The 26,434-nt window shown below is 45.2% G+C and overlaps 2 protein-coding genes across 5 annotated transcripts in view; one reads left to right on the top strand and one right to left on the bottom strand.

The window, feature by feature from the left end:
• The window catches only part of SHLD1 (shieldin complex subunit 1), a 121,536-nt gene that overhangs the window by 92,253 nt on the left and 2,849 nt on the right, over nt 1–26,434 (top strand). The gene's annotated exons all lie outside the window — the stretch shown is intronic.
• On the bottom strand, nt 7,574–8,673 carry LOC100457679 (DNA-directed RNA polymerase III subunit RPC8). The gene has a single exon (XM_002829940.6). The coding sequence runs from the start codon at nt 8,629–8,631 to the stop codon at nt 8,017–8,019; it is 615 nt and encodes a 204-aa protein (XP_002829986.4). The 5' UTR covers nt 8,632–8,673; the 3' UTR covers nt 7,574–8,016.

Below are 26,434 nucleotides of genomic sequence, written 5' to 3' on the forward strand. Positions count from 1 at the left end.
ACTCCTAAAATAACTTCAGGATACTTTTAAGTATTCTTTTCATTTGTGCCATGGAACTAGCATGAGGAGCTGGCAGTTGGAGGTGGTTATCGAAGCCTGTGAATGGATGTCTCCAGTCACTGTTTGGTGGAAGAACCTTTTTCAGGTTGTCCCTGCACCCCCACAATACTTGAGAACACTTTCTAGACCAGAATAAAATGCTCAAGTAAGTTAATGACATCTGTTTGCATTTTGAAGATGAGAAACTGTGAGACTTTTAATTCCTAGAGGTAATAGCAGGATAATTGAGTACAGTAAATTAGAAGTTGCTATTTATGAGCAAAAGTATGTATGACTAGAGACTTCATCCCCATGAGCTTCCCTGTTCACCATATTGTTATTTTCTTACATGCTTTATTAGTCTTTGGAGCCATACTTCTTGAGTTTGAATCCTGGCTCTGCCACTTACCTAGCTAGCTGCATGCCTTTGAACAAGTTTCTTAATCTCTGTGCCTCAGTTTCATAATTTGTGAACTATTGATTAGTCCGCTCAATACCTATTCCAATCCCCTTTTATCTTGATTTTTTTTTTCATCTGACAGAGAATGAAAACTTTCCATTTCCAGAATCCCTCGAAGCTAGTGTTCGGGGTTTGTTAACTAAATGCATTTCCATAAACCTTTGAATTCAGACCTAGATTGTGTGGGATGAGAGATGGGACACAGTACCTTCATTTTTTGCTGGTATGGATAGTGGCAGAGGCAGCATCGTTCTGGAACTAGTCGCTATAGTGATAGCGTCCTGATTTAACAGTCAGCTTTTTTATTGGGAAGCTTCCAGTTGTTAGTTTGAAGCAACATCTGAACCATCAGCTTCCTAATTCTTTAGGTTCTTAATAGTGATCAAGGCAACAGCCCCTTTGGCTGTTCAGTTCCGCTGAATGGTTTAAGAAGTAATTCCTAAAAGCTAGGCCTAAAGTCCGTTTCTGCAGCTCTCCTAACAATGATGTCAACTATGTGTTCCTTAATATGTCTTTTTGCTTGAAGCAGCCAAAGTGATTTATGTTGGTTGTAACTAAAACCCAGAAGAATCAACTTACCTAATAGGGCTTTTGTGAGATGTAATAAGGTAAGGCATTTAAAGTGCTTAGAACATTATCTGGATTGCTATTTTTTTTTTTTTTAATATTCTTAGGGCTTGTTCTGGCCTTAGTCAATGGAACACCTACAACCATAAATAAAAGATATTTATTAGTTTCTTCGTTCATTCATTCATTCATTCATTCATTCATTTATTCATTCACTGAAACAAATATTTAGTGAATGTCCATTCAAGGCATGTTTCAGTGGCCTTAGGATAGTGGTTACCAATTAGAACCATCTAGGAATCTTTTTGCAAAAACTTAATTTCTATGCCACATCCATAACTTACTGAAAACAGCGAGTGTGTGTGTGTGTGTGTGCGCGCGCACGTGCATATGTATACATAAATATATTTTTAATTGGAATACAATTTACATATAGTAAAGTACATAAATCTTATGTGTTACAGTTTGTTGAATTTTTATATATGTGGGTGTATACCCACATAACCACTACCTAGATGAAAACATAGAAAAACAGAAATTTGCATGAAAGATTTATTGTGTGCATGGGTGTTTTGGGGGCCCCATTAGGAGCTAAAGTTTCAAATGCATTTGAGGTTTTGCCACTTAGAGGTCAAAAAAATTCAGTCATCCAGAATGACCAGTATAATTAGGTATTTTTCTGTTTCTTTTTCTTCTTCACAGCATCCTTCAAATTTGTATTCCTTTTTAGGTTTATGCGTTTATATGTGAAATGAAATTTAAGGAGAACCTTAGATAACAGAAAATTCGAAAATGTTAATAAGGCAGTAAATATTATCAGTAATAACTCCATGACTCATAATTTCTGCCTCTGTTTATCTTATGATTGGCATAATTTATTGACTAAAAGAACATTTAACTGCTTTCTTGAAGCTTAAACAGCTTCTTTCTCATGATCTCTTCAAAGAGTGAATATCATGAAAGAGTAGAAATAATTATTTTCCCTTTTTTCCAAAAGAGTGTTTGGAATAGATATCTTTGTCTGTGGGCCAATGGCTGCACACTCAGTATTGCAATGCAGAGGCTATTAGAGCAGCAAGCATGAGCTGAGTTAGGAAGACAAAGTTACTTAAAAAGCAAATGGAAATAGTTGACTATGGAGAAAGAGAACATTGTCTACAAAACATTAATAGCCTTTACAATTTTTATAAAACCAACCTAGAACAACTTTGAAGTTGAATGATTTTGCATAACTGGCTTATTATGGAATGAAACTTTCAGAAACAAAATATAGAGTGGAGATGAACTGTATACATTTAAGATGATCACGTGTGATTTGAGATCGAAGTCTAGCATTGGAATACTGTTTCAAGGATAGCTGGACTACCTTGGTGAATTAAACAGATGTATCACTAAAGGAATAGAAAACCTTGAAATTTTATGTAGCTCCTTCCTCTACCTTCAGATAAAATTTCTGTACCTCAGCCTAAGTGATATGAATGTTGTCTATTTCAAGCACTTTTAGAAAATGAGCTTTGGATATAAGGGCAATCTGGGTATGACATTTATTATTTTGGTTGATCTGGCCAGTTAAGAGACTGATGTCTTAACTCCTTCACCATTGCCTGCACGTCCCTAAGTTGGTAATTATTTTCTTGGAACTTTGAAGGTCTTGTTTCATTGCCTTCTTGCTTACAGAACATTGTGATTAATAAATTTGAGGATTTGTGCTTCATCAGTTCTAAGAAATTCCCACCCATTAGCTCTTTGTCTCATTGTGCATTGCCTTTCCTTCATTCCCTCTGTTAGCTCTTTCTGAAATTCCAGTTACATGCATGTTGGACCATCTCACTTTGACTTCCATATCTCTTATTTTTTTTCTCTATCTCTCTCTCTATGCTAAATTATAAGTAATATCGTCAGCTCTGATTTCTATTTTCTAATTATCTTTCCACTGGACTCTAGTCTTGTTTTACCTATTTGCTGAGGTATAAATACCTACTACTATATTATTTCTTTTTCTGTAATTTAACATTTTCTCATTGTGCTTTTTGTTCATTTTTCTCATTTACCTGTTCATTTTTTGTAGTCTCTTGTTCCTTACTCAAACTTTCAACTTCATATTTTATTTCTTTAGCATATTAAGCATATTTGCCTTATATCCTGATTGTGTTAATGCCAATATCTGAAGCTGCTATGGGTCTTGTTTGCTGGCTCATTTTGCTTACTCCCACTCAGTAAAGGTAGATTTTTTTTTCCCTGTGCATTTTGAGCTCATGGTCAATGGAACTCTGTGTGGAGGGTTTCTTTTGAAGTTTGGTTGAAAGTACATCCCTCTAAGGTTTACACTTGCTTTCACTAGACATATGAGGGCATGTCAGTCTGGAACCATATTAAAATAAATACCTGGCTTGGAGGTGTTTAGACCACAAAAATAGTTTCAATTTGAGCACAAACACATGTGAGTTCTGGCTCATGATCAATTGTTTTTTTCTTTCCCCCCCCCCCCCCTTTTATTTTCTTTTATCAAATTAAATCTTGGGGCAGATATTCTTTTTTTTCTCTCTCTCTCTACCCAGAGCCAAGGCCAAGACAAGTTTTTGTTTGTTTTGTTTTACTATAACTTTTACAAGGCGTATTTTTTTCTCTAGTTCACTTTTACTCTGGTGGTGTAACTTCAGGGCTCTCAGCTTTATGTGGTGATTTCTTGTTAAGCACCCCCACCTTGCCATGGCCCTAGGCTTTGTGTCCTGAACCCTGTGTGGACATTGAAGCTGACGTGCTAGGTCTAGACACCAGCTCAGGGTTTGCAGACCTCTCAGAACTTCTGTTCTCACTTTGCTTTTGGTCTCTACAGGCTTTCCTTGCTTTGTTACCAGCTCAGTCAAACATTTTAAAAGATTTTTCAAGAATATTTTATCCAACATTTTTATTTGTTTGGTAACAGGAAGGATTTTCAGAATATCTTGTCTACTATACTCTTTTGTCAAAAATAAGTAACTATTTCTGTGACCACACTAGAGGTATCCTCACGAAGGTGGAAATTCAATTCCATGTATTCCTCACTTCTAGCCCTTAATAACTCATGTTAGAAAATTTCCCAACACAAATGCATCCCAAACCCATCTTTCTCTGTCACTTAGCCTCAGTTTTCACTTGTCTTCTGTCTATATTCCTTTTCTGCATAAGTTGTATTATGCAAATTTTAAATTTTGTGGCTTTTTTCCAGCTTCTTTGAGTTTTCTGTGTTCTCCAATGTTATGTGCTTCAGGAGAGAAGGCTCAAAGCTTTGCTCTCCTTAAATTCAAGTGTAAATGGGAGGCATGGGTGTTGAGAATGATCTCCTATAACTGATCTCATGGTGTTTCCTTCTCGTCTTGCCTGTTTAATTCAGCGCTGCGATTCTGACTCAGCCAGCAGTCATTCTGTGAACTCTAGATCTTCTCTGCCTATTTTCACAATTTTTTGTTTTATATTTAATGCTGCCTGTTTATCTTCTTCAGTGTATTTACTAACTCAACTTTTCCTGAAGCTCTTTGCTTGATTTATAGCTGTCATCAACTTACAAAAACCACTGCCACCGTCAGGCTCTCTGGAGGTTGAGTCATTTCAGTCCCACCCACATCCTGGTGCTGGTCTCCCTTAGAGGGATGTGTTTGGGGATGGCTGGAGGGCTCTACCAGCCTGGGTTTCTGTGTTTGACACTCCCACACACTGAGGCACCTGCTGTTTCTGCCCACACTAGGATCATGTTTACTTTGCAGAGGGTGCACCAGGGACCTCTTTATAATCATAGTCCTCCTGCTGTGAGATGGGTAATGTTCACTATGATTCATCCCTTCAACTCTAATGCCAGGATGGGGCAGTAGCTATTAGTAAGGTTGATGTTCCTTCCAGTTACAGTTACAAATAAATGCTTGCTTGTCTGGAGTTTCCTTTTGATATAATATTTATCACTGTGTAGTAGACATATATATATATTTTGAGACACAGTCTCACTCTGTCGCCTAGGCTGGAGTGTCTTAGTGCGCTCTCGGTTCACTGCAACCTTGGCCTCCTGGGTTCAAATGATTCTTGTGCCTCAGCCTCCCAAGTAACTGGGACTACAGGTGCACGCCACCATGCCTGGCTAATATTTTTTTGTATTTTTAGTAGAGATGGGGTTTCACCATGTTGGCCAGGCTGGTCTCGAACTCCTGACCTCAGGTGATCCGCCTGCCTCGGCCTCCCAAAATGGTGAGCTTACAGGCATGAGCCACCGTGCCCAGCCAGACATATATTAATAGAAGCATTCACTATTCACTTTGAAAATCCCAGATGTTAAAGAACAAGTACCTTAATACTCTAACAACTCTGCTGTGGGTACTATTCTTGTTACTAAGGTAATAATTATAAAGTGTCTTTTATGTATTGAGCACTTACTATGTGCTGGGCTTCCTGCTAATAAATCATTTAATCCTTACAAGAGTCCTATGAGGTAGGAGCTGTTATTATCCCCGTCTTATAGATGAGGACATGGAGATTCAGAGATGTGAAGTAACTTGCCCAGGACCTCATAGCCAGTAAAGGGCTTGCTAGGACTCAAACTCAAGGCTTCTTCCCAAGTCCATGCTAACAGACATCTCTTCTCTTAGGACAAAACCAGATTTCTGATCTATGGCAATGAACTTTTGCAAAGGCCAGAACTTAAATCTACCTTACAAGGTAACATATTTGAAAGTAAAACTGTGTTGCCTGCGTTGCACAGAACTGATGTTAGAATATCTTTGCAAAAACTGCTTTGAGAACCAGCATGTGTAACATGAGAAAATCAATTTTCTTTTGTAGACAAACCTTGCTTTTCACCCCAGGCCATGTTATCCTGCTTGATCACCTACATTATTTACCGATTTCACTCCTCATGCCTCTTGACAGTTTCTAAAAAGGAAATTCTGTCCCCTGAGGATGGAGATTTGTCACCAATGAGGACATTCATAAGAAGCTTCCAGAGGGAGTGAAGATGACTCCTAAGGGGCTCCAACAGGTTCTGAGCGATGTCATTTTACAAATAAGAGCTCGGCCCTTGGGGTGATTACTTTAAAGGGGAAGTGCTCGGCTGTGTCAGTACATTCTAGTGTGTTTGTTTACAATCCATTCTCTGACTTCATAGATATACTTAATGTTGACTTGATATGGAATGAAAGCTGTTTACAAAAATCCACATCTAACAAAAATTCTATGGCGTATAGAAAAACGCCAGACTTTCCTCATCTGTTACAGATGTTACCTTCTCTGGGAAAGGCTTATTGCAAATGTCAACACTGAAACTGGCTGTGTTTTGATAGGAATCTTGTTTTGTTTCTCTTTAAATCTTAGAACTACCAAATATTGACTTGTTGATTTGGACAGATTGTGGGAGGCCCACAGTCCCCTCTTGAAGGAAAAAGGATCATGTTTCTGCTTCCCCAGGAAACGGGGAATTATCTCTCTGCTGAATATGTATCAAGCAACCCTCTGGTGTCATTTTTAAAGTGCTTATATTTTTCTTACGGGTAAGGTTGACGTTTGAAGCATCATCTTAATTAGCTGCTCACATTTAATGTAACTCAGCCGCAGCAAACAGTCGTAATCAAAATAGCAATGTTGCCATAGCGACCAAGATCCAACTCAATTGCTTTTCCTTTCTACTCACAAGTGCTGCTTACCATCTAGGCAAGGATATGAAACAAATCTGGTGAAACCTCCTGTGTGAAATGAAAGTTTAAAAACCACTGGGGAAAAACATCCTTGAATGATTGTTTTCAGTGTTTCTGTGAAGCTCCTGGCTCCAAATGGCTCCTGAAGGAAATTGTCTCCCCGGTTCTCTTGTCTGACAGCTTTGCCTCCTGAGAGCTGTTCCCCACACGTGGACGGGATCGGGGGAACCATAGCTTTATTCCAGCTGAAGCTGCAAGGTCCAGGAAGTGGGGGAATTGATCCAGATAATCCCCCGTGGCTTTTCTAGCTATAAAGTGTTAGGTTCCGATCCTTTAACTTGGTTATTCCTTTATTGCAAAATGCAAAACCACGCTGTTTTAAAACAAGCCTTGGGATAAGCCTCAGTTTCATGGAAAAGAAGACAGAGGATTGTTAATCATTTTTATGCTGTAAGCCAGTAGTTCCTAAATTTTTATTATCTGAATCCTTTAGGGAAGCCCTCGAACTCCCCTGCTCGGCCCATCATCACCAGCACTGGTTCTAATGATGTCAAATGATAGCCATATGAAGATCATATTAGGGTTTTTTCTTTCTTTGTTGTAATTATTGCATATCTTGGTATGAAGATCATATTAATGAAGAAAATTAATGAGCAGATAGACCTTTTCTGTGTTCTAATTGCCAACCCCTTCTTCCAGTGATTCTGGAGACTTGGTCTTGGTCTCAATTTTCTTATCTGGAAAATAAGACATAGTAGAGCTGGATATTTTCCCTGCTCTTGGATCCAGCTTGTTACGTGACTTCTTTATTAAATAGAATAGAAAACCAGTATCATCTTTTTTTTTTTTTTTCCATGCAACTGTATTTATTTTTGATGACAAGACTCCCATCTAAAGTTTTTCTCCTGCCTGATCATTTCATTGGTGGCTGAAGGATTCTAGAGAACCTTTTGTTCTTGCAAGGAAAACAAGAATCCAAAACCAGTGACTGTTCTGTGAGTCAGTGATTGGTGTCTGTGCCGTTTGTTACCAAGCCCAGGGTCCAGGAAGGGTCTTTTCAGTCAAGGTCAGTGGAGGCCCAACAGCCACAGCCACAGATGGATCCATCACTGCAGTGAAGGAGGAGCAGGGCCTAGATGGTGGAGGAGGGGGGCAAGCTGGTGGGCACTCCTGGCCTTGCCTCACTGTCCAGCTCAAGACACTATCTCCTTAGCGTCGGCCTCAGCTGCTGTTGTCTTCACAGCCGGCCGTACCACCTTCCCGCAGGCTGGTAGGGTCCACTGTCCAGCCCCAGGGCTAGTTGCTGGTCCACCAGGAGAGAAGGCCCAGGCCTGGCTCACTGATGGATCCCACAAGCGTGTACGGAGCCTCCTTCTTTGGCAGCTCCTCACTGGAAGCAGTGGCATCTGCTGAGCTGGGCCCTGTGGGGGACGTGTCAACAAAGCTCTCGTCCACCACGCGGAAGCGGATCTCCTCTCCGGTGTCCATGTAGAGGTCGTGCGCTCCTTCCTCCGTCTCGTACTCCCACACCCACACCTGCTCCGCTTCGTCGAACTTGGCTGGCTGCTGCAGTGACTCTGGGGGGATGAGAATGTCATGGAAGAAGCCTAGAGAGACGTGCACTCCTTCCGGGCTGCAGCCTTTGATCTTCCCAATCAGAATCTCGTCTAGGAATGGATGAAACACCACGTAGCGAAAATGGACTTTGGTGTGTGATGCGCCATCCCCAGGGAATACGTAGGCATCCTCCAGTTTGGTGATATCAAACAAACAAATGCAGAGTCCCACGTTGTACACGACCTTGTTGGCCAACTTCTTGTTCAGCTCCTCGGCAATGGAGTCGTTGAGCTTCCTCTGAAACTGCCAAGGGGGGATCCGCACGGTGTCCACCATCTCCACCAGGACGAACATCCCGGCCTGCGCTGGGGGCTCACGCACCACGCACCATGCACCGCACACCCAGTATCATCTTTTGGTAGTGATAAGCCAACGCCGTGAGGGTTGTTTTGCTTGAGAAAACAAAAACCCTGTGGCTTCTCCGGAGGTCCTTGTTTCACCCTCACCTTCTTTTTATCACCTTCCATGTAAGAGACGGGAATAATCTAATTGTGAGATTAATCAGAGAAATCAGACAAAAATGTTTTCTGTGTAATTCATTTTGTATGCCATTAAAAAGAAATAAGATAAAAAGAGAGAGTGAAAAAAAGTAGGAAAATGGTCAAGAATATGAATAAGCAGTTCACAGAAAAGGAAACGCAAGTGGCCCCTAACTGTATGAAAAGCAGCTCCACCACACCAGTTGTCAGGGAAATGGAAACCCCAATTGGAGATACAACTTTAATGTCTGACAATATCAGAATTTGGCAAAGATGTGGAGAAACAGGAAAACCCAAACACTGCTGGTGGGGGTGTAATTGTTATTCTACAACCACTTTGGAGAGCAATTTGGCAGGATCTAGTCAAGTTGAAAATGCACACTTCCTTCGATTCCATAATTCTACTTTTGGACGTATTTCCGGAGAAAGTCTCCTCCTGATACACGTGCACAAGGTGGTATTTATCAGGAGGCTCACTGAGGCCTTATTTGTGATAGTGAAAATTAAATACAGCCTACCTGTCTATCAGGAAGAGAATGGATGAAAAATAATATAGCATGTTCCTATATTAGAATACTATAAAGCAGTTTTACATAATCAACAATGCCTAAAAGTAAAAAATCTTAAAGTAGCATGCAAAACTTTGTATTTTGAAAACAAAATGCAAAACTTTGCATATTGAAAGTTAAAATGACTACCACACACAAAGCAACACTCTTGCATATGGATACATATATATGTGTGTGTATGTGTGTATATATTTATATGATAAAAAATGGTCTGGGGGCTGGGCAAGGTGGCTCATGCCTGTAATCTCAGCACTTCGGGAGGCCGAGGCGGGCAGATCACTTGAGGCCAGGAGTTTGAGAACAGCCTGGCCAACATGGCAAAACCCCCTCTCTACTAAAAATACAAAAATTAGCTGGGTGTCAACTACTTGGGTGGCTGAGGCATAAGAATCACTTGAACCCAGGAGGCGGAGATTGCAATGAGCCAAGATTAATTTTTAAAATGGGGATGAGGGGCTAGAAAGCAATCAAATTATTAGGTTGGCACAAAAGTAATTGCGGTTTTGGTCAATGTCAAAACCACAATTACTTTTGCACCAACCTATAATATCTGTGTAGAAACGGTCAACTTTAATTTAAGTGTTTAATAAGAAGAAAGTTTTGAAGCAAATAGGACAACGTGTCCATTGCCAATTTGGGGTGGTGTGAGCTTGGATGTTACAGTTCTCTGTTAATTTTTCAAGAAAAATATAAAACGCCAAAGTAGAAGATTGCTTACAAATCAGATCGTTGGTCTTATTAAATTGCCCTGGCACCTACTTTTAGGACTATTTACTAAACACATCTGTCTTTGTTTTTTTTCCGGCATTCATTTTATTCCCCATGGTGGCCTCTTAGAGGACCCCGTCCTCTGCTCATGGCATCTGTTTGTCATTAGGATGAAGGGTGATAGCATATGCCACTTGCCCTCTGAGTGATTCATCCAGTTTGAACTTTCAGATATAAACAAGTACAGAGAATGTGGTTTCAAAAGCACCTGACCAAACCATCCATCCCTTTGAAATGTTAATTTGGATTAAATATCTTGATATCCACACACTCTCACTTTGTGAGGATGTGGTTTTGTCCTTTAAAGGAACAGTTGCAAATTCTAAAATATAAGAATCGTGGATGGCAGGGTTGCTATTAGGAAAAAGGAAGCTTAAGCTTATTGTTTTTCTGTCACTAATTTTATGTAATTAATAAGACAGCATGTAAGGTGCCCTAGAACTCCAACCCTGGTGTTACGACGCAGCAGGGAAAAGCCAGACTAAACCAGAAAGAGAACTCAAGCGAGGTGCCGATGGGTCGGAGTGAATCAGGGCCAATTCACTTGCTGGACAGTAACCAAAAGGTTTGTACAGCTAGGAAGTGGGAGAAATGCCAGTAGTGAAAACAGGGAAAAGGAAAGGAGGATTGGCTTGGAGTGTCATAGGATAAATCCATGGAGGTTTAGCCAAAAACAAAAGTCTGTAGACACCTTATTGTTTATAACAAGGACTGGGATGATTTCCAGCATCAAATCTCAGCCCTCTGGGACGTAACTGTGTGGTAGGAACTTTCCACTGTTAACCCAGGTATATCAGCCCCACTCCTCCAGCACCAGGTTGCATAATGTGTCATAATACATGTATACATGTAATGAATTGTGTGATCAAGGGCCCTCTAGAAAATGAAAAGTGGTGCCATTAATAATTCATTGAGGCTGGGGTGATGGCTTATGCCTGTAATCCCAGCATTTTGGAAGGCTGGAGCAGGAGGATCACTTGAGCCCAGGAATTCTTTTTTTTTTTTTTTTTAAATTAAGTATTTATTGATCATTCTTGGGTGTTTCTCGGAGAGGGGGATATGGCAGGGTCATAGGATAATAGTGGAGAGAAGGTCAGCAGATAAACACATGAACAAAGGTCTCTGGTTTTCCTAGGCAGAGGTGCCTGTGGCCTTCCGCAGTGTTTGTGTCCCTGGGTACTTGAGATTAGGGAGTGGTGATGACTCTTAAAGAGCATGCTGCCTTCAAGCATCTGTTTAACAAAGCACATCTTACACCGCCCTTAATCCATTTAACGCTGAGTTGACACAGCACATGTTTCAGAGACCACGGGGCTGGGGGCAAGGCCATAGATCAACAGCATCCCAAGGCGGAAGAATTTCTCCTAGTAGAGAACAAAATGGAGTCTCCTATGCCTACTTCTTTCTACACAGACACAGTAATAATCTGATCTCTCTCTTTTCCCCACATTTCCCCCTTTTCTTTTCAACAAAACCGCCATCGTCCTCATGGCCCGTTCTCGATGGTTGCTGTCTCTTCGGAGCTGTTGGGTACACCTCCCAGACAGGGCGGCCGGGCAGAGGCGCTCCTCACCTCCCAGATAGGGTGGCCGGGCAGAGGTGCTCCTCATCTTCCAGACAGGGCGGCCGGGCAGAGGCGCTCCTCACTTCCTCCCAGACGGGGTGGCGGCCGGGCAGAGGCGCTCCTCACCTCCCAGACGGGGCGGCCGGGCAGAGGCGCTCCTCACCTCCCAGACGGGGTGGCCGGGCAGAGGCGCTCCTCACTTCCTCCCAGACAGGGTGGCAGCCAGGCAGAGGTGCTCCTCACTTCCCAGATGGGGCAGCCAGGCAGAGGCGCTCCTCACTTCCTCCCAGACGGTGTGGCGGCCGGGCAGAGGCGCTCCTTACCTCCCAGACAGGGCGGACAGGCAGAGGTGCTCCTCACCTCCCAGATGGGGCGGCCGGGCAGAGGCGCTCCTCACTTCCCAGACGGGGCGGCCGGGCAGAGGCGCTCCTCACTTCCCAGACGATGGGCGGCTGTGAGCCCAGGAATTCAAGACCAGCCTGGACAACACAGCGAGACCCCATCTCAATAATAATAATAATAATAATAATAATTACTATTATTATTATTATTATTAACTGAGACAACAGGCCTAAACCAGGACTGTCCTCGGCAAACTTTCTGGTCACTCTAGTGAGTACCAGTCCCTCTAGTAAGAGCACACTTTTATAGAAACGAATGCCTGAAGTTGAAAGGTTAGCAGAAGTGTTTACCTGGCTTCTTAGCCTAGCCCCCACGCCCTCCAGAGCTTAACCCCATGTCTTCCTCTCTTGTAAGGATTCTCGGCACCTTCGAGACCACCTCTCACTAGGCTCTTGGGCATTCTCATGTCTGCACCTAGCACTGGGTTTCACCTCCCTGAAGTAGCTTTCTTCCTCGACCTGGTCTGTCTGAGGATGACTTGCCTTCCCACTTCCAGCCTTTTTTAATTTTAATTTTTTTTTGTTTTTTTGAGATGGAGTCTTGCTCTGTTGCCCAAGTGGGAGTGCAGTGGTGCGATCTCGGCTCACTGCAACCTCCACCTCCCGGGTTCAAGAGAGTCTCCTGCCTCAGCCTCCCGAGTAGCTGGGATTATAGGCATGTGCCACCACACCCAGCTAATTTTTGTATTTTTAGTAGAGACGGAGCTTTCACCATGTTGGCCAGACTGGTCTTGAACTCCTGACCTCGTGATCTGCTTGCCTGGGCCTTCCAAAGTGCTGGGATTACAGGCATGAGCCACCATGCCCAGCGCCCAGTCCCAGCTTTACCTCTCATCTGGCTTCACTCTGCATTGCCTCCTGGAACTTGGCCATCCTTCACTGAGCTGAACCTGTATCTTGGCTGGTGGATGCTCCATAATTATTGAGTATGAAAGGCAGGGACAACTAGGCCACTTTGGAAGGCTGGTCCTTGCTTCTTTGCAGGAGTGGTCTCCAAGGGCAGCTGGCCAAGGAGGACAATACAGCACACAGACCAACCAGTATGGACATCTCATGCTTCCCTAACAGTGGGGGACATTGTAGCACAGCATAAATCAACATGGCTGCCATCCGAATGCCACCTGATCTCTGGGAGCTTCAACACAAACCTTCAGGAAAGATTACTGGAACCAAAGCTTTCTTAAACCACAACTATAAAGAATGTCGAACCTCCCTGCCTCGGGCTCCTGTGACTCTCCTGCCTCGGCCTGCCGAGTGCCTGGGATTGCAGGCGCGCACCGCCACGCCTGAATGGTTTTTGTATTTTGGTGGAGACGGGGTTTCACCGTGTTGACCGGGCTGGTCTCCAGCTCCTGGCCTCGAGTGATCTGCCTGCCTCGGCCTCCCGAGGTGCTGGGATTGCAGACGGAGTCTCGCTAACTCAATGCTCAATGGTGCTCAGGCTGGAGTGCAGTGGTGTGATCTCGGCTCGCTGCAACCTCCACCTACCAGCCTCCTGCCTTGGCCTCTTAAAGTGCTAAGATTACAGCCTCTGCCCCGCCGCCACCCCGTCTAGGAAGTGAGGAGCATCTCTGCCTGGCCGCCCATCGTCTGGGAAGTGAGGAGCGCCTCTGCCCGGTTGCCCCATCTGGGAAGTGAGGAGCATCTCTGCCTGGCCGCCCATCGTCTGGGATGTGAGGAGCCCCTCTGCCCGGCCGCCCTATCTGGGAAGTGAGGAGCGCCTCTGCCCGGCCGCCCATCGTCTGGGATGTGAGGAGCGCCTCTGCCCGGCTGCCACCCCGTCTGGGAGGAAGTGAGGAGCGCCTCTGCCCGGCTGCCCCATCTGGGAGATGAGGAGCACCTCTGCCCGGCCGCCCCGTCTGGAAGGTGAGGAGCGCCTCTGCCTGGCCGCCACCCCGTCTGGGAGGAAGTGAGGAGCGCCTCTGCCCGGTTGCCCCATCTGGGAAGTGAGGAGCGCCTCTGCCTGGCCGCCGCCCCGTCTGGGAAGTGAGGAGCGCCTCTGCCCAGCCGCCCCTTCTGGGAGGTGAGGAGTGCCTCTGCCCGGCCGCCACCCTATGGGAAGTGAGGAGCGCCTCTGCCCGGCCACTCCGTCTGGGAGGTGAGGAGCGCCTCTGCCCGGCTGCCCCGTCTGGGAGATGAGGAGCACCTCTGCCCGGCCGCCCCCTCTGGGAAGTGAGGAGCGCCTCTGCCCGGTCACCCTGTCTGGGAAGTGAGGAGTGCCTCTGCCTGGCCGCCACCCGTCTGGGAGGAAGTGAGGAGCACCTCTGCCCGGCCGCCCGGTCTGGGAAGTGAGGAGCACCTCTGCCCGGCCACCCCCTCTGGGAAGTGAGGAGCGCCTCTGCCCGGCCGCCGCCCCGTCTGGGAAGTGAGGAGCGCCTCTGCTCGGCCGCCCCGTCTGGGAAGTGAGGAGCGCCTCTGCCCGGCCGCCACCCCGTCTGGGAGGAAGTGAGGAGCACCTCTGCCCGGCCGCCCCGTCTGGGAAGTGAGGAGCACCTCTGCCCGGCCGCCCCGTCTGGGAAGTGAGGAGCGCCTCTGCCCGGCCGCCCCGTCTGGGAGGTGAGGAGCGCCTCTGCCTGGCCGCCACCCCGTATGAGAAGTGAGGAGCGCCTCTGCCCGGCCGCCCCGTCTGGGAGGTGAGGAGCGCCTCTGCCCGGCCGCCCCGTCTGGGAGGTGAGGAGCGCCTCTGCCCGGCCGCCCCGTCTGGGAGGTGAGGAGCGCCTCTGCCCGGCCGCCCCGTCTGGGAGGTGAGGAGCGCCTCTGCTCGGCCGCCCCGTCTGGGAGGTGAGGAGCGCCTCTGCCCGGCCGCCCCGTCTGGGAGGTGAGGAGCGCCTCTGCCCGGCCGCCCCGTCTGGGAGGTGAGGAGCGCCTCTGCCCGGCCGCCCCGTCTGGGAGGTGAGGAGCGCCTCTGCCCGGCTGCCACCCGGTCTGGGAGGAAGCGAGGAGCGCCTCTGCCTGGGCGGCCCCGTCTGGGAAGTGAGGAGCGCCTCTGCCCGGGCCGCCCTGTCTGGGAAGTGAGGAGCGCCTCTGCCCGGCCGCCCCGTCTGGGAAGTGAGGAGCGCCTCTGCCCGGCCGCCCCGTCTGGGAGGTGAGGAGCGCCTCTGCCCGGCTGCCACCCGGTCTGGGAGGAAGCGAGGAGCGCCTCTGCCTGGGCGGCCCCGTCTGGGAAGTGAGGAGCGCCTCTGCCCGGGCCGCCCCGTCTGGGAAGCGAGGAGCGCCTCTGCCCGGCTGCCCTGTCTGGGAGGTGAGGAGCGCCTCTGCCCGGCTGCCCTGTCTGGGAGGTGTACCCAACAGCTCCGAAGAGACAGCGACCATCGGGAGCGGGCCATGAGGACGATGGCGGTTTTGTTGAAAGGAAGGGTGGGGGGGAAGTGTGGGGAAAGGAAGGAGAGATCAGATTGTTGCTGTGTCTGTGTAGAAAGGGGTGGGCATAGGAGACTCCATTTTGTTCTGACTAGGAGAAATTCTTCTGCCTTGGGATGCTGTTGCTCTATGGCCTTTCCTCCAGCCCCATGCTCTCTGAAACATATGCTGTGTCAACTCAGGGTTAAATGGATTAAGGGCGGTGCAAGATGTGCTTTGTTAAACAGATGCTTGAAGGCAGCATGCTCTTTAAGAGTCATCACCACTCCCTAATCTCAAGTACCCAGGGGCACAAGTACCCAGAGGGTCCTCTGCCTAGGAAAACGAGAGACCTTTGTTCATGTGTTTATCTCCTGACCTTCTCTCCACTATTATCCTATGACCCTCCCATATCCCCCTCTCCGAGAAACACCCAAGAATGATCAATAAATACTTCATAAATTAAAAAAAATAATAATAATAAATAAAGAGAAACTATTAAAATAAAATAAAATAAAATAAAATAAAGAATGTCTAGCCAGGCATGGTGGCTCATATTTGTAATCTCAGCTACTTGGGAGCCTGAGGCCAGAGGATCACTTAAGCCCAGGAGTTTGAGGCCAGCCTGACCAACATAGTGAGACCCCATCTCTACAAAAAATTTGTAAATATTAGCCGGGCATCATGGTGGTGCATGCCTGCAGTTCTAGCTACTCAGGAGGCTGAGGTGGGAGGATCCCTTGAACCTAGGACTTCGAGGCTACAGTGAGCTATGATCATGCCACTGCACTCTAGCTTAGGTAATAGACTGAGATCCCTGTCTCCTTAAAAAAAAAAAGAAAAGAGAAGTCTACACCAGCCGTTGTCCAATAAAAATATTATGTGAGTTACATAGGTCATTTTAAATGTTCTAATAGCTACAGTTTAAAACATAAAACAAAAAAGAAGAAAAAATAAAAATCTAAACTATTAATTTTAATAATATGTTTTATCTAACTCAATATATCCAACATATTTTCATTTTAACATGTAATTGATATTTTTAAATTACTGAGATACATATTTGATATCATTTGGATGTCTGTCCCCTTTAAATTTGATGTTGAAATGTAATCCCCAGTGTTGGAAGGTGGGGCCTGGTGGGGGGAGCGTTTTTAAATTTTTAATTAAATTTTAATTTAATTAAAATTAAATTAATTAACATCTTTAGGAAATATCCCTGAGTAGTATTGTGTTTGGGCCATGAAGGTGGATCCCTCATGGCTTGGTGCTGTCCTCGAAATAGTGAGTGAGTTCTCACGAGATCTGGCTGTTTAAGTGTGTAGCATCTCACACCCCACTCTCTCTCTTGCTCCTACTTTGGCTGTGTGACATGCCGGCTCCAGCTTCACCTTCCACTGTTAATAAAAGCTCCCTGAGGCCTCCTTAGAAGCCTAGCAGATGCCGGCACCATGCTTGTACAGCCTGCAGAACTGTGAGCCAATTAAACCTCTTTTCTTTATAAATTACTCAATCTCAGGGATTTATTTATAGCAACACAAGAACGGACTAATACAATATTGTTTTTTCATCTTAAGTTTTTGAAATCTGGTGTCATTTTCTGCTTATGGATCCATTCAGACTGGCTACATTTCAAGTACCCAATGCTACATATGGCTAGTGGCTGACTGCTGTATTGGACAGTACAGATCTAGATGCACTAGATACATTATGTTGCTCAAATCACCTTTCTTTTCTTTCTTCTTTCTTTCTTTCTTTTTTCTTTTCTTTCTTGGACAGTACAGATCTAGATGCATTATGTTGCTCAAATCACCTTCCTTTCCTTCCTTCCTTTCCCTCCCTCCCTCCCTCCCTCCCTTCCTTCCTTCCTTCCTTCCTTGCTTCCTTCTCTCTCTCTCTCTTTCTTTCTTTCGAGACAGAGTATTGCCCTGTCACCCAGGCTGAAGTGCAGTGGTGTGATCTGCAACCTCCACCTCCTGGGTTCAAGAGAATCTCCTGCCTCAGCCTCCTGAGTAGCTGGGATTACAGGCATATGCCACCACTCCTGGCTAACTTTTGTATTTTTAGTAGAGACGGGGTTTTGCCATGTTGGCCAGGCCGGTCTCTAACTCCTGACCTCAAGTGATCCGCCCACCTCAGCCTCCCAAAGTGCTGGGATTATAGGCGTGAGCCACTGCATCTGGCCTCAAATCACTTTCATTAGAGTGTGTAGACTTCCTTACTTTTGTTGCTATTACAAAGTTTTTTTAAAAATCCTTGAACTATGTCAGTCTTTAGGAAATATCCCCAAGTAGTATGTGTGTTGGGACTAGAGAGGAGCTTGGCGACTCATACTTTTAACTTTTGTTGCTTGTGTTTCTCATTCAGAAGTGGTTAACCTTTGTTTCATTCATTTGTTTATTCATTCCACAAATGTACCAAGTTCCTGGGCTCTGGAATTATTAAACATACAGGAAAGAGGTCTATTGTATATTAAAGGTTTATTATGCCTATGAAAATAAAACTCATCAAATAAAAACATCCAGATTTTTAAATATACTGGGTATCTACCATGTGCCAGAGACTGTGTTAGGCCCTGGGGAAACAGCAGATAACAAGAGAGACAAAAATCCTTGAGTGGAAGAAGATAGAAAATAAACAAATGGTCGGGCATGGTGGCTCACTTGAGGTCAGGAGTTCAAGACCAGCCTGGCCAACATGGCGAAACCCCATCTCTACTAAAAATACAAAAATTAGCTGGGTGTGATGGTGCACGCCTGCAGTCCCAGCTATTCGGGAGGCTGAGGCAGGAGAATCACTTGAACCTGGGAGGCAGAGTTTGCAGTGAGCCAAGATCGCGCCACTGCACTCCAGCCTGAGCGACAGGGCGAGACTCCATCTCAAAAATAAATAAATAAATAATAAACAAATTGTGTGTGTGTGTGTGTGTGTGTATTTAGGTGATATTAGGTTTGTTGTTTTTCATTCAAGACCTTTTATGAGAATAGTTACAAGGCCACGGTTATCTGTTTTTTCCTTAATCTAAAGCTTTGACTGATTGGGTTGCTTAGGTGACAGAGTGATCCAAACTTTTATTACTGATATAAGTATACCATCAGTAGTGTGGCCAGGGTTGAGCTGCTGTCATCTACTAACCTGCCCCTTAGTGTCAGAAGGTTTGCCTGGGAATTCCCTAGACTATGTCCCCTGCCTCTGTTGCTCAGGGTGATCTTTGATAAACATCCTAGCCAGCACTGCAACCACCTTTTATTTGCCTGTTCATAATAGCAGAGTCTCCACTTCTACTTTTTTTTCTAGAGATAGGGTCTGGCTCTGTCGCCTAGGCTGGAGTGCATGATGTAATCACTGTTCACTGCAGCTTCCACCTCCTAGGCTCAAGCAATCTTCCTGCCTCAGCCTCCCGAGTAGCTGGGACTATAGGCATTCATTGCCATGCTCAGCTAATTTTTTTTTTTTTTTTTTTTTTTTTTAGACGGATCTTTGCTCTGTTGCCCAGGCTGGAGTGCAATGGCGTGATCTCAGCTCACTACAACCTCCACCTCCCGGGTTCAAGCGATTCTTCTGCCTCAGCCTCCCAAGAAGCTGAGATTATAGGCGTGTTCTACCATGCCCAGCTAATTTTTGTATTTTTAGTAGAGATGGGGTTTCACCATGTTGGTCAGGCTTGTGTCAAATTCCTGACTTCCAGTGATCCGCCCACCTCGGCCTCCCAAAGTGCTAGGATTACAGGCGTGAGCCACCGCACCCGGCCTTATGTTTTTTGGTATTTTTTTGGTAGAGACAGGGTTTCGCCATGTTGCCCAAGCTGGTCTCAAACTCCTGAGCTCACGTGATTTGTCCGCGTTGGCCTCCCAAAGTTCTGGGATTACAGGTGTGAGCCACAGCACCCAGCCTCCACTTCTGCTATGATAAAATTGCGTTCCTTGGTAGAAGCATTCCTCCTTAAGTTACTAAGGCTTCTAAACTAGCAGAACACAGAAACCCAAGAAAGGCAATCAAGCTATGAGTGGGACTTTAGATATTAGCTTTGTAAGAAATATAAGGCAGGGAAGGGAGATAGCGATAGCTAAGACTCAGGGGAGTGGGAGAAATGTAATTTTTAAAATTATGATAAAATGCACATAACATGAAGTCTTAATCATTTTGAAGCATATAGTTCTGTAGTATTAAGTTCATTTGTATTGTTGTCAACCAGTCTCCAGAACTCATCATGTAAAACTGAAACTCTGTACCCATTAAACACTAAATCTGCATTTTCACCTTTTCCCCTCTCCCTAGCTTCTGGTAACCACCATTCTGCTTTCTGTCTCTATGAATCTTTTTTTTTTTTTTTTTTTAAGAGACAGGTTTTGTGCAGTCACCCAGGCTGGAGTCCAGTGGCAGTGGCGTGATCACAGTCCATTGCTGCCTTGATCTCCTGGACTCAAGTGATCCTCCCACCTCAGCCTCCCAAGTAGCTGGGACTACAGGCATGAACCACCATGGCCGGCTAAATTTTTTATTTTTTTTTGTAGAGGCAGGATCTTGCTATGTTGCCTAGGTTGGTCTCAAACTCCTGGCTTCAAGTGATCCTCCTGCCTTGGCCTCCTAAAGTGCTGGGATTACAGGTGTGAGCCATAGCACCCAACCCTGTCTATAAATCTGACCACTTTAGGTACCTCATCTAAGTGGAATCATACAGTATTTTTCCTATTGTGGCTGGCTTATTTCACTTAGCATAATGTCCTCAGGGTTCATTCATATTGTAGCATGTGTCAGAGTGTCCTTTCTTTTTAAGACTGAATAATATTTCATTGTGTGCACATACCAACACATTTTGTTTTATTTTGTTTTATTTTTGAGACAGAGTCTCGCTCTGTCACCTAGGCTGGAGTACAGTGGGATGATCTTGGCTCACAGCAACCTCCACCTCCCGCGTTCAAGAGATTCTTGTGCCTCAGCCACCCGAGTAGCTGGGACTACAGGTGCACGTCACCACGCCTGGCTAATTTTTGTATTTTTAGTAGATACAGGGTTTCATCATGTTGCCCAGGCTGGTCTTGAACTCCTGGGCTCAAGAGATCCACTTTCCTTGGCCCCCCAAAGTGCTGGGATTATAGACATGAACCGCCGCACCTGGCCTGCCAACCACATTTTATTTATCCATTTATGTGTTGATAGCTGGGTTGCTTCTAACTCTTGGCTAATGTGAATATGAGAAATGCAATTTGAAATAGTGTGCCCAGGAAATGTATGGTAAACTGAATTATTGTTCACCAATATTCTCTGCCTCTCCCTACAGGATAATCTTTCATCCTCATCCTTTTGAAATCAGGCTTGGCCATATGACTTCACGTTAGCCAGTGAAATATGAACAGAAGTAATAGAGCTTTCCCAGTCACTGCTGACTTTCCCATACTCTTTTTCCTCTGCTACAGTCACTAGGCAATGTTGAGATAGTAGCTGCTCTGTTGGTCTGGGTTCTGCAGTGAGGGTGAGGATGAACAGATCTACTTGTATATGTGTATACTTGTAGTATGACACAGATCTCTGGGTAATGAGAAGTAACCCTTTGCTGTTTCATGCCCTGGATATTTGGGGCTTGCTTGTTAGGCAGCATAACCTGGCCCATTCTGACTGAGAAGGCCTCACTGAGTAACATCTGAGCAGAGACCTAGAGGACGTGATATGTGGAGCAAGCACGCTCGATGGCAGAGCAACAGCAAGTGCAGAGGTTCTAAAGAGAAGTTTGTTCAAGGCTCAGGAAAGAAGCCAGATTTATGAAGGAGGCAGTGAAACAGACAGAGTGGTAGGTGCTAGTCAGACTCTCATGCAGCCCATAGGACAGGGCTGGAGGTGGGACTGAATCTTGTTCACCCAATGATTCTGTTCCCTCTTCCTTTCCTCCATGGAGCATGGAATGGGTGGCAGTAGTGAGGGGGTAGAAGAAGGAATGAAGGAGAAAAAAGTGAGGCGTGGAGCAGGAAGATGCAGCCTAGCCCAGATCCATGACCCATGGCCCCTCATATACTAAAAATGGTAGTATCACACATGGAGGCACCTTATCCAGGTCACGGTGAGGCTTCTGAAGTCTGACTTCTGTCATAAGATGAATAGTGCATCAAGAGTTGCTGATAAGTGATCACTGATGACTGGAACATCCCCCGCTACTCCCTGGTTCACCTTGTCCTTTTCATGCCTATGACTTTAAAAAATTTTTCTTTAAACTTTATTTTTTAATTGGAAGAAGCATTTTATATTTACAGTTCAACTGATAATGTCAACACTTGTTACTGTACGGCGTATTACAGGATTTGTGGTTGCAAAAAGTTACATAATTTAAGTTTACTGGTATTGCTACTCACGTAAGTCTAAACTAAATCTTATGTTCCCATTTGCAATTTAATTTGTAAATTAAAGGTTTTGTTTGTTTTTGTTTCTGTTTTTTGTTTGTTTGTTTGTTTTTTAAGATGGAGTCTCACTCTCACCCAGGCTGGAGTGCAGTGGTGCAATCTCGACTCACTGCAACCTCTGCCTCCCAGGTTCAAGTGATTCTCCTGCCTCCCGAGTAGCTGGGACTACAGGCGCCCACCACCATGCCCAGCTAATTTTTGTGTTTTTAGTAGAGACGGGGTTTCACCATGTTGGCCAGGCTGGTCTCTAACTCCTGACCTCAGGTGATCCACCTGCCTTGGCCTCCCAAAGTGCTGAGCCACCACACCCGGCCAAATTAAAATGTTTTAAACATATAAGTCCATTATGAACATTAGTTTAAAAGGGGACCCATGACTATTTTTAGAGCCACACAAGCCCAGGGAGCCTCCAACAGACCAACCAAGGAAGCGGGGCCTGGGAACTTAGGAGTGTGCCATCCAGGGCCTAGAAAAAGGGACAGCTTCCCATCCAAGCAGCATAGAAGGAAATCTAATAAGCCACATACTCCTTCTTTCCTTAAATCCTGATACTTTCTCATTTTTAAAAACTTAAGTCTTGTCCAGGTGCTTTGTCTCACACCTATAATCCCAGCACTTTGGGAGGCTGAGGCGGGCAGATTACTTGAGCTAAGGAGTTTGAGATCAGCCTGGGCAACGTGGTGAAGGGCAACGTGGTGAAACCCCATCTCTACAAAAAATGGAAAAAAGTTATGCACCTGTAGACCCAGCTACTCAGGACTGAGGTGGGAGGATCGCCTGAGCCCAGAAGGTGGGCTCAGGCAGTGAGCTGTGTTGCGCCATGGCACTCCAACCTGGGGGCAACACAGCAAAACCCTGTCTAAAAAGCCGGGTGCCCTGGCTCACACCTGTAATTCTAACACTTTGGGAGGCCAAGGCAGGTGGATCACGAGGTCAGGAGATCGAGACCATCCTGGCTAACACGGTGAAACCCTGTCTCTACTAAAAATACAAAAAATTAGCCGGGCGTGGTGGTGGGTGCCTATAGTGCCAGCTAGCCAGGAGGCTAAGGCAGGAGAATCACTTGAACCCCGGAGGCAGAGGTTGCAGTGAGCCAAGATCACACCACTGCACTCCAGCCTGGGTGACAGAGTGAGACTCCGTCTCAAAATAAAAAAAAAAAAGTCTTAGATTTATTTCAGCTCTGTAACATCCTTGAAACCATACATAGGTCCTCTTAATCAGCAATTGCTAGTAAAAGAAACTCTGGACAATCAAGCAGGGTGGGTGGGTGGCTATTGATTCAGATGCATGCAGAAGGCAGAATTCTAAATATCAAATCTATTTAGTAGAAACTTGTTACAGTTGAAGGCGAAAATGTTTCATGGAGATGAAACCCTGCTGTGCATTTATGAACCACAGAAATAGCTGTGGAAAGTACTCTGGAAGAATCCCTCATTAGATATCTGGGTTTCTAAAGGCTAATGGCATTTCTCGCAGAACACAACCATTAATCTGAAGTGCTCCATGCCAGTTGACTGTCTTCTGAATTCAAATAAGCACCTACAACTCCTAAAGATATAAAAATATTTTTAGGCGTATAACAATCTCAAGTATCAGGCTGAGCGTGGTGGCTCATGGCTATAATCCTAGCACTTTGGAAGGCCAAGGTGGGCAAATCACTTGAGGCCAGGAGTTCGAGACCAGCCTGGACAACATGGCAAAACCCCATCACTACCAAAAATAAAAAAAATTAGCCAGGCATGGTGGCATGCACCTGTGGTCCCAGCTACTCAGGAGGCTGAGGTGAGAGGATCGTTTGAGCCCAGGAGGTGGAGGCTGCAGTGAGTTGAGATCATGCCACTGCACTCCAGCTTGGGTGACAGAGTAAGACTTTACCTCAAAAGGAATATGAAGTATCTATATGTTATCTCTTTTCGTGTTGGCAAAGAGAAAATTTAACAATTGGTTGCATGCAAAAGCATTGTGATATCAAGCCCTGCCTTCCTCCTTTTCTTCTTGTAAATCTCTAAAGAAATCCTATTCATGATGGAAAATATATTGAAATAAAAACGGAAGTCCCATTCAATTTAAATAATACCGGAATCACTGGGACCAGGGCCAATGGTTTTTCCCATCAACCGTTGTTGTGGAGTAAAAAAGCCATCTCAAGGTCTGAGAAGGGAAAATGCGTAACTCGAATAGGTACCAGCAAGAAGGGTGCTGTGCAGGGAATGGGGACCAACAGCAAAAGTCTCTTAGGGAGCTCAAGGCAAATCAACATATTACAGTGCAGCAGGATTCAACATTGAGTTCCCACTCCTTTCAAGATCCATCCTTTGACCCAGGGGAGGGGTGAGGGGCGGGGGGATGTTATTGGTATTTGGGAGATGGACCATTCTTTGTTTGTCCTGTGCACCGTGGAATGTTTACATCCTCGACCCCACTCACTAAATGCAAGTAGCACTTTGCAATCCCTGACACAAAAACATCCCTAGACTCTCCCTGAAGACATTGCTATCCCCCTTTGACAGCTCTACAAGGTTGGAATACACGAACAGAGAGAATAAGGTGGAGTTTGAATGTAGCTGTGAGGATGCATCACTGAGCAGGAACTGACTAGTACCATCATTCTTTCCACACATGGGCACATCAGGAAAGGAAAAGCAATTAGCTCCATTTGCTGGCAAAGAAACGGTGACATCCAAAAAGCTACAACAGCCTCATGATTAGAGAGGAGGCTTTATAGTTGGTAGTAAAGCAAATTTTAAAAGGAAATCAAAAACTGAAATGGACTGCAGGCAGCATTCAAAATAACTGACATAGTAAATGACTCAACCCGTATGTCATTGGTCTTCTGAAGTGGATGGGTTGTTTCTCTGAAGACGACTGGTAGACTGCCTGACATGTGCATGAAAAATATAGGAGACAGCTAGCTTTTAGCCCCTTTTGTGCACACTGGATTTCAAAATTTTTAAATTAAATGAAACACAGATGAAAATTTAAAATCCTGCATATCAAAGCACATTGACAATTTACTTACCAAATATGTGCCATGTTGCTTGGCGTTTTCTATTATAAGTGGACAGTTTTGAGGGTTCAACTTTCCCAGTGTTGCTGGTGGGGATCCCCTGCTCTCTCCCACCCACCCCATTGGCCCTTCCCAGCTTCTGTCTTCCAGCCACCACCCCCAAACCCCTAACCCAGGACAAGGTCATCTGCAGGGAAGAAGGTAGGAAGGGACCCTTCATCCTGCCATCACGGGACACCATTCCCTCTCCTTCTCCCTTCAGCTTTCTAACAGCAACATCATTTGTTAGGCAATTACCCAAGCTAAGGCTTCTTATCTGGTTGCTTGATATTAAAGTAGGCCAGCAAAGGAAGTTTTTACATCTATCCCCCCAGAGGTTTGTTTTAATTTTTTTACAACAATTTTTTAAAACAAAGAGCCCTTTTTCATGAATTATTTGAGATTTGCTCACTTGAAGGCCACCAATCCTGATTTTTCTACAAACAAGGACATTCTCTTCTAAAACAGTAAAATCATCAAAATCAAGAAATTAAGTGATGCATTACTACCATCTAATCCTCAGACCCCACTCACAGCTGTCCAGTTGCCCCAGTAAAGTGCTTTACAATGAAAAGATGAAGTTTAAAAAAAGTTTTTTTGCATTTGGCTGTCATGGCTGTTTTAGCCTCCTTCATTCTGGGACAGTAGCTCAGTCCTTCCTTGGTTTTCACAAACCTGGCACTTCTGAAGAGTACAGGCCAAGAACTCCTCTCCTGCTGCTTCTATGCCATCAGAACAAGAAAGAGACCAGCATCTGCTTCCCTCCCCTTCCACCCATCCTGGAGGCTTCAGTCCAGTGATAGTGTTCTTGGGAAGAACTTGGGTAAAAGCTCTGGGCATAGCAAGGTCAAGGGAAGTTTCTTTACTATTCCATTAAAAAAAAAAAAAAAAAAAAAAAAAAGATGGCCTGGGACATAGCTTTAAGCTTTCTGGAAGCTAGTGTAGTGGAAATACCATCCCTGCTATCGAATTCTTTACAAAGCGTGTTCTCTGTTTTGGGTGCCCCCTGGCCACTCTGAGTTCTCTCTCTCCTTGAGCCTCCAGGCTGGGTCTCAGGCTGCTGAAGAAAGGCCAGTTGGCAGAGGAGGAGAACTGGAACCAGCCAAGGAGACATTTAGTTTCTATTTCTTCTTGCCACTTGCCTTTTGTTCATCAACCTGCTTCTCCATTGCCATGGTCCTTTCAGAATAAGATTGCAGGTCACCTCCTCTGAAGAGGGAGCATGCACTCATTCTGCTACCCTTGCACTGCATGTCTCCACTGAGTCCACAGTGTCCCAGTTAATGTCACTACATCATTTCATATCTGTGTACATCCTGTGACTATATTTCAGTTGTTTAATGTCTGTAATGATGTCTCTTCTTCCTACTTAGGTTCCAAGTACCTTAGATGAGGAACATGATCTTCAGCATCCATCTGTGTATCTTCAACAACTTGTAATGAGTTGCCTTAATATCAGCTTTCTATAAATATGTGTTGAATGGATGAATGCTTGTCCATGTGTAGGCCTGCATGTGACTCAAAGAACACATGTCC

This window comes from Pongo abelii, chromosome 21 (genome assembly GCF_028885655.2).
Source record: "Pongo abelii isolate AG06213 chromosome 21, NHGRI_mPonAbe1-v2.0_pri, whole genome shotgun sequence".
NCBI lineage: Eukaryota > Metazoa > Chordata > Mammalia > Primates > Hominidae > Pongo > Pongo abelii.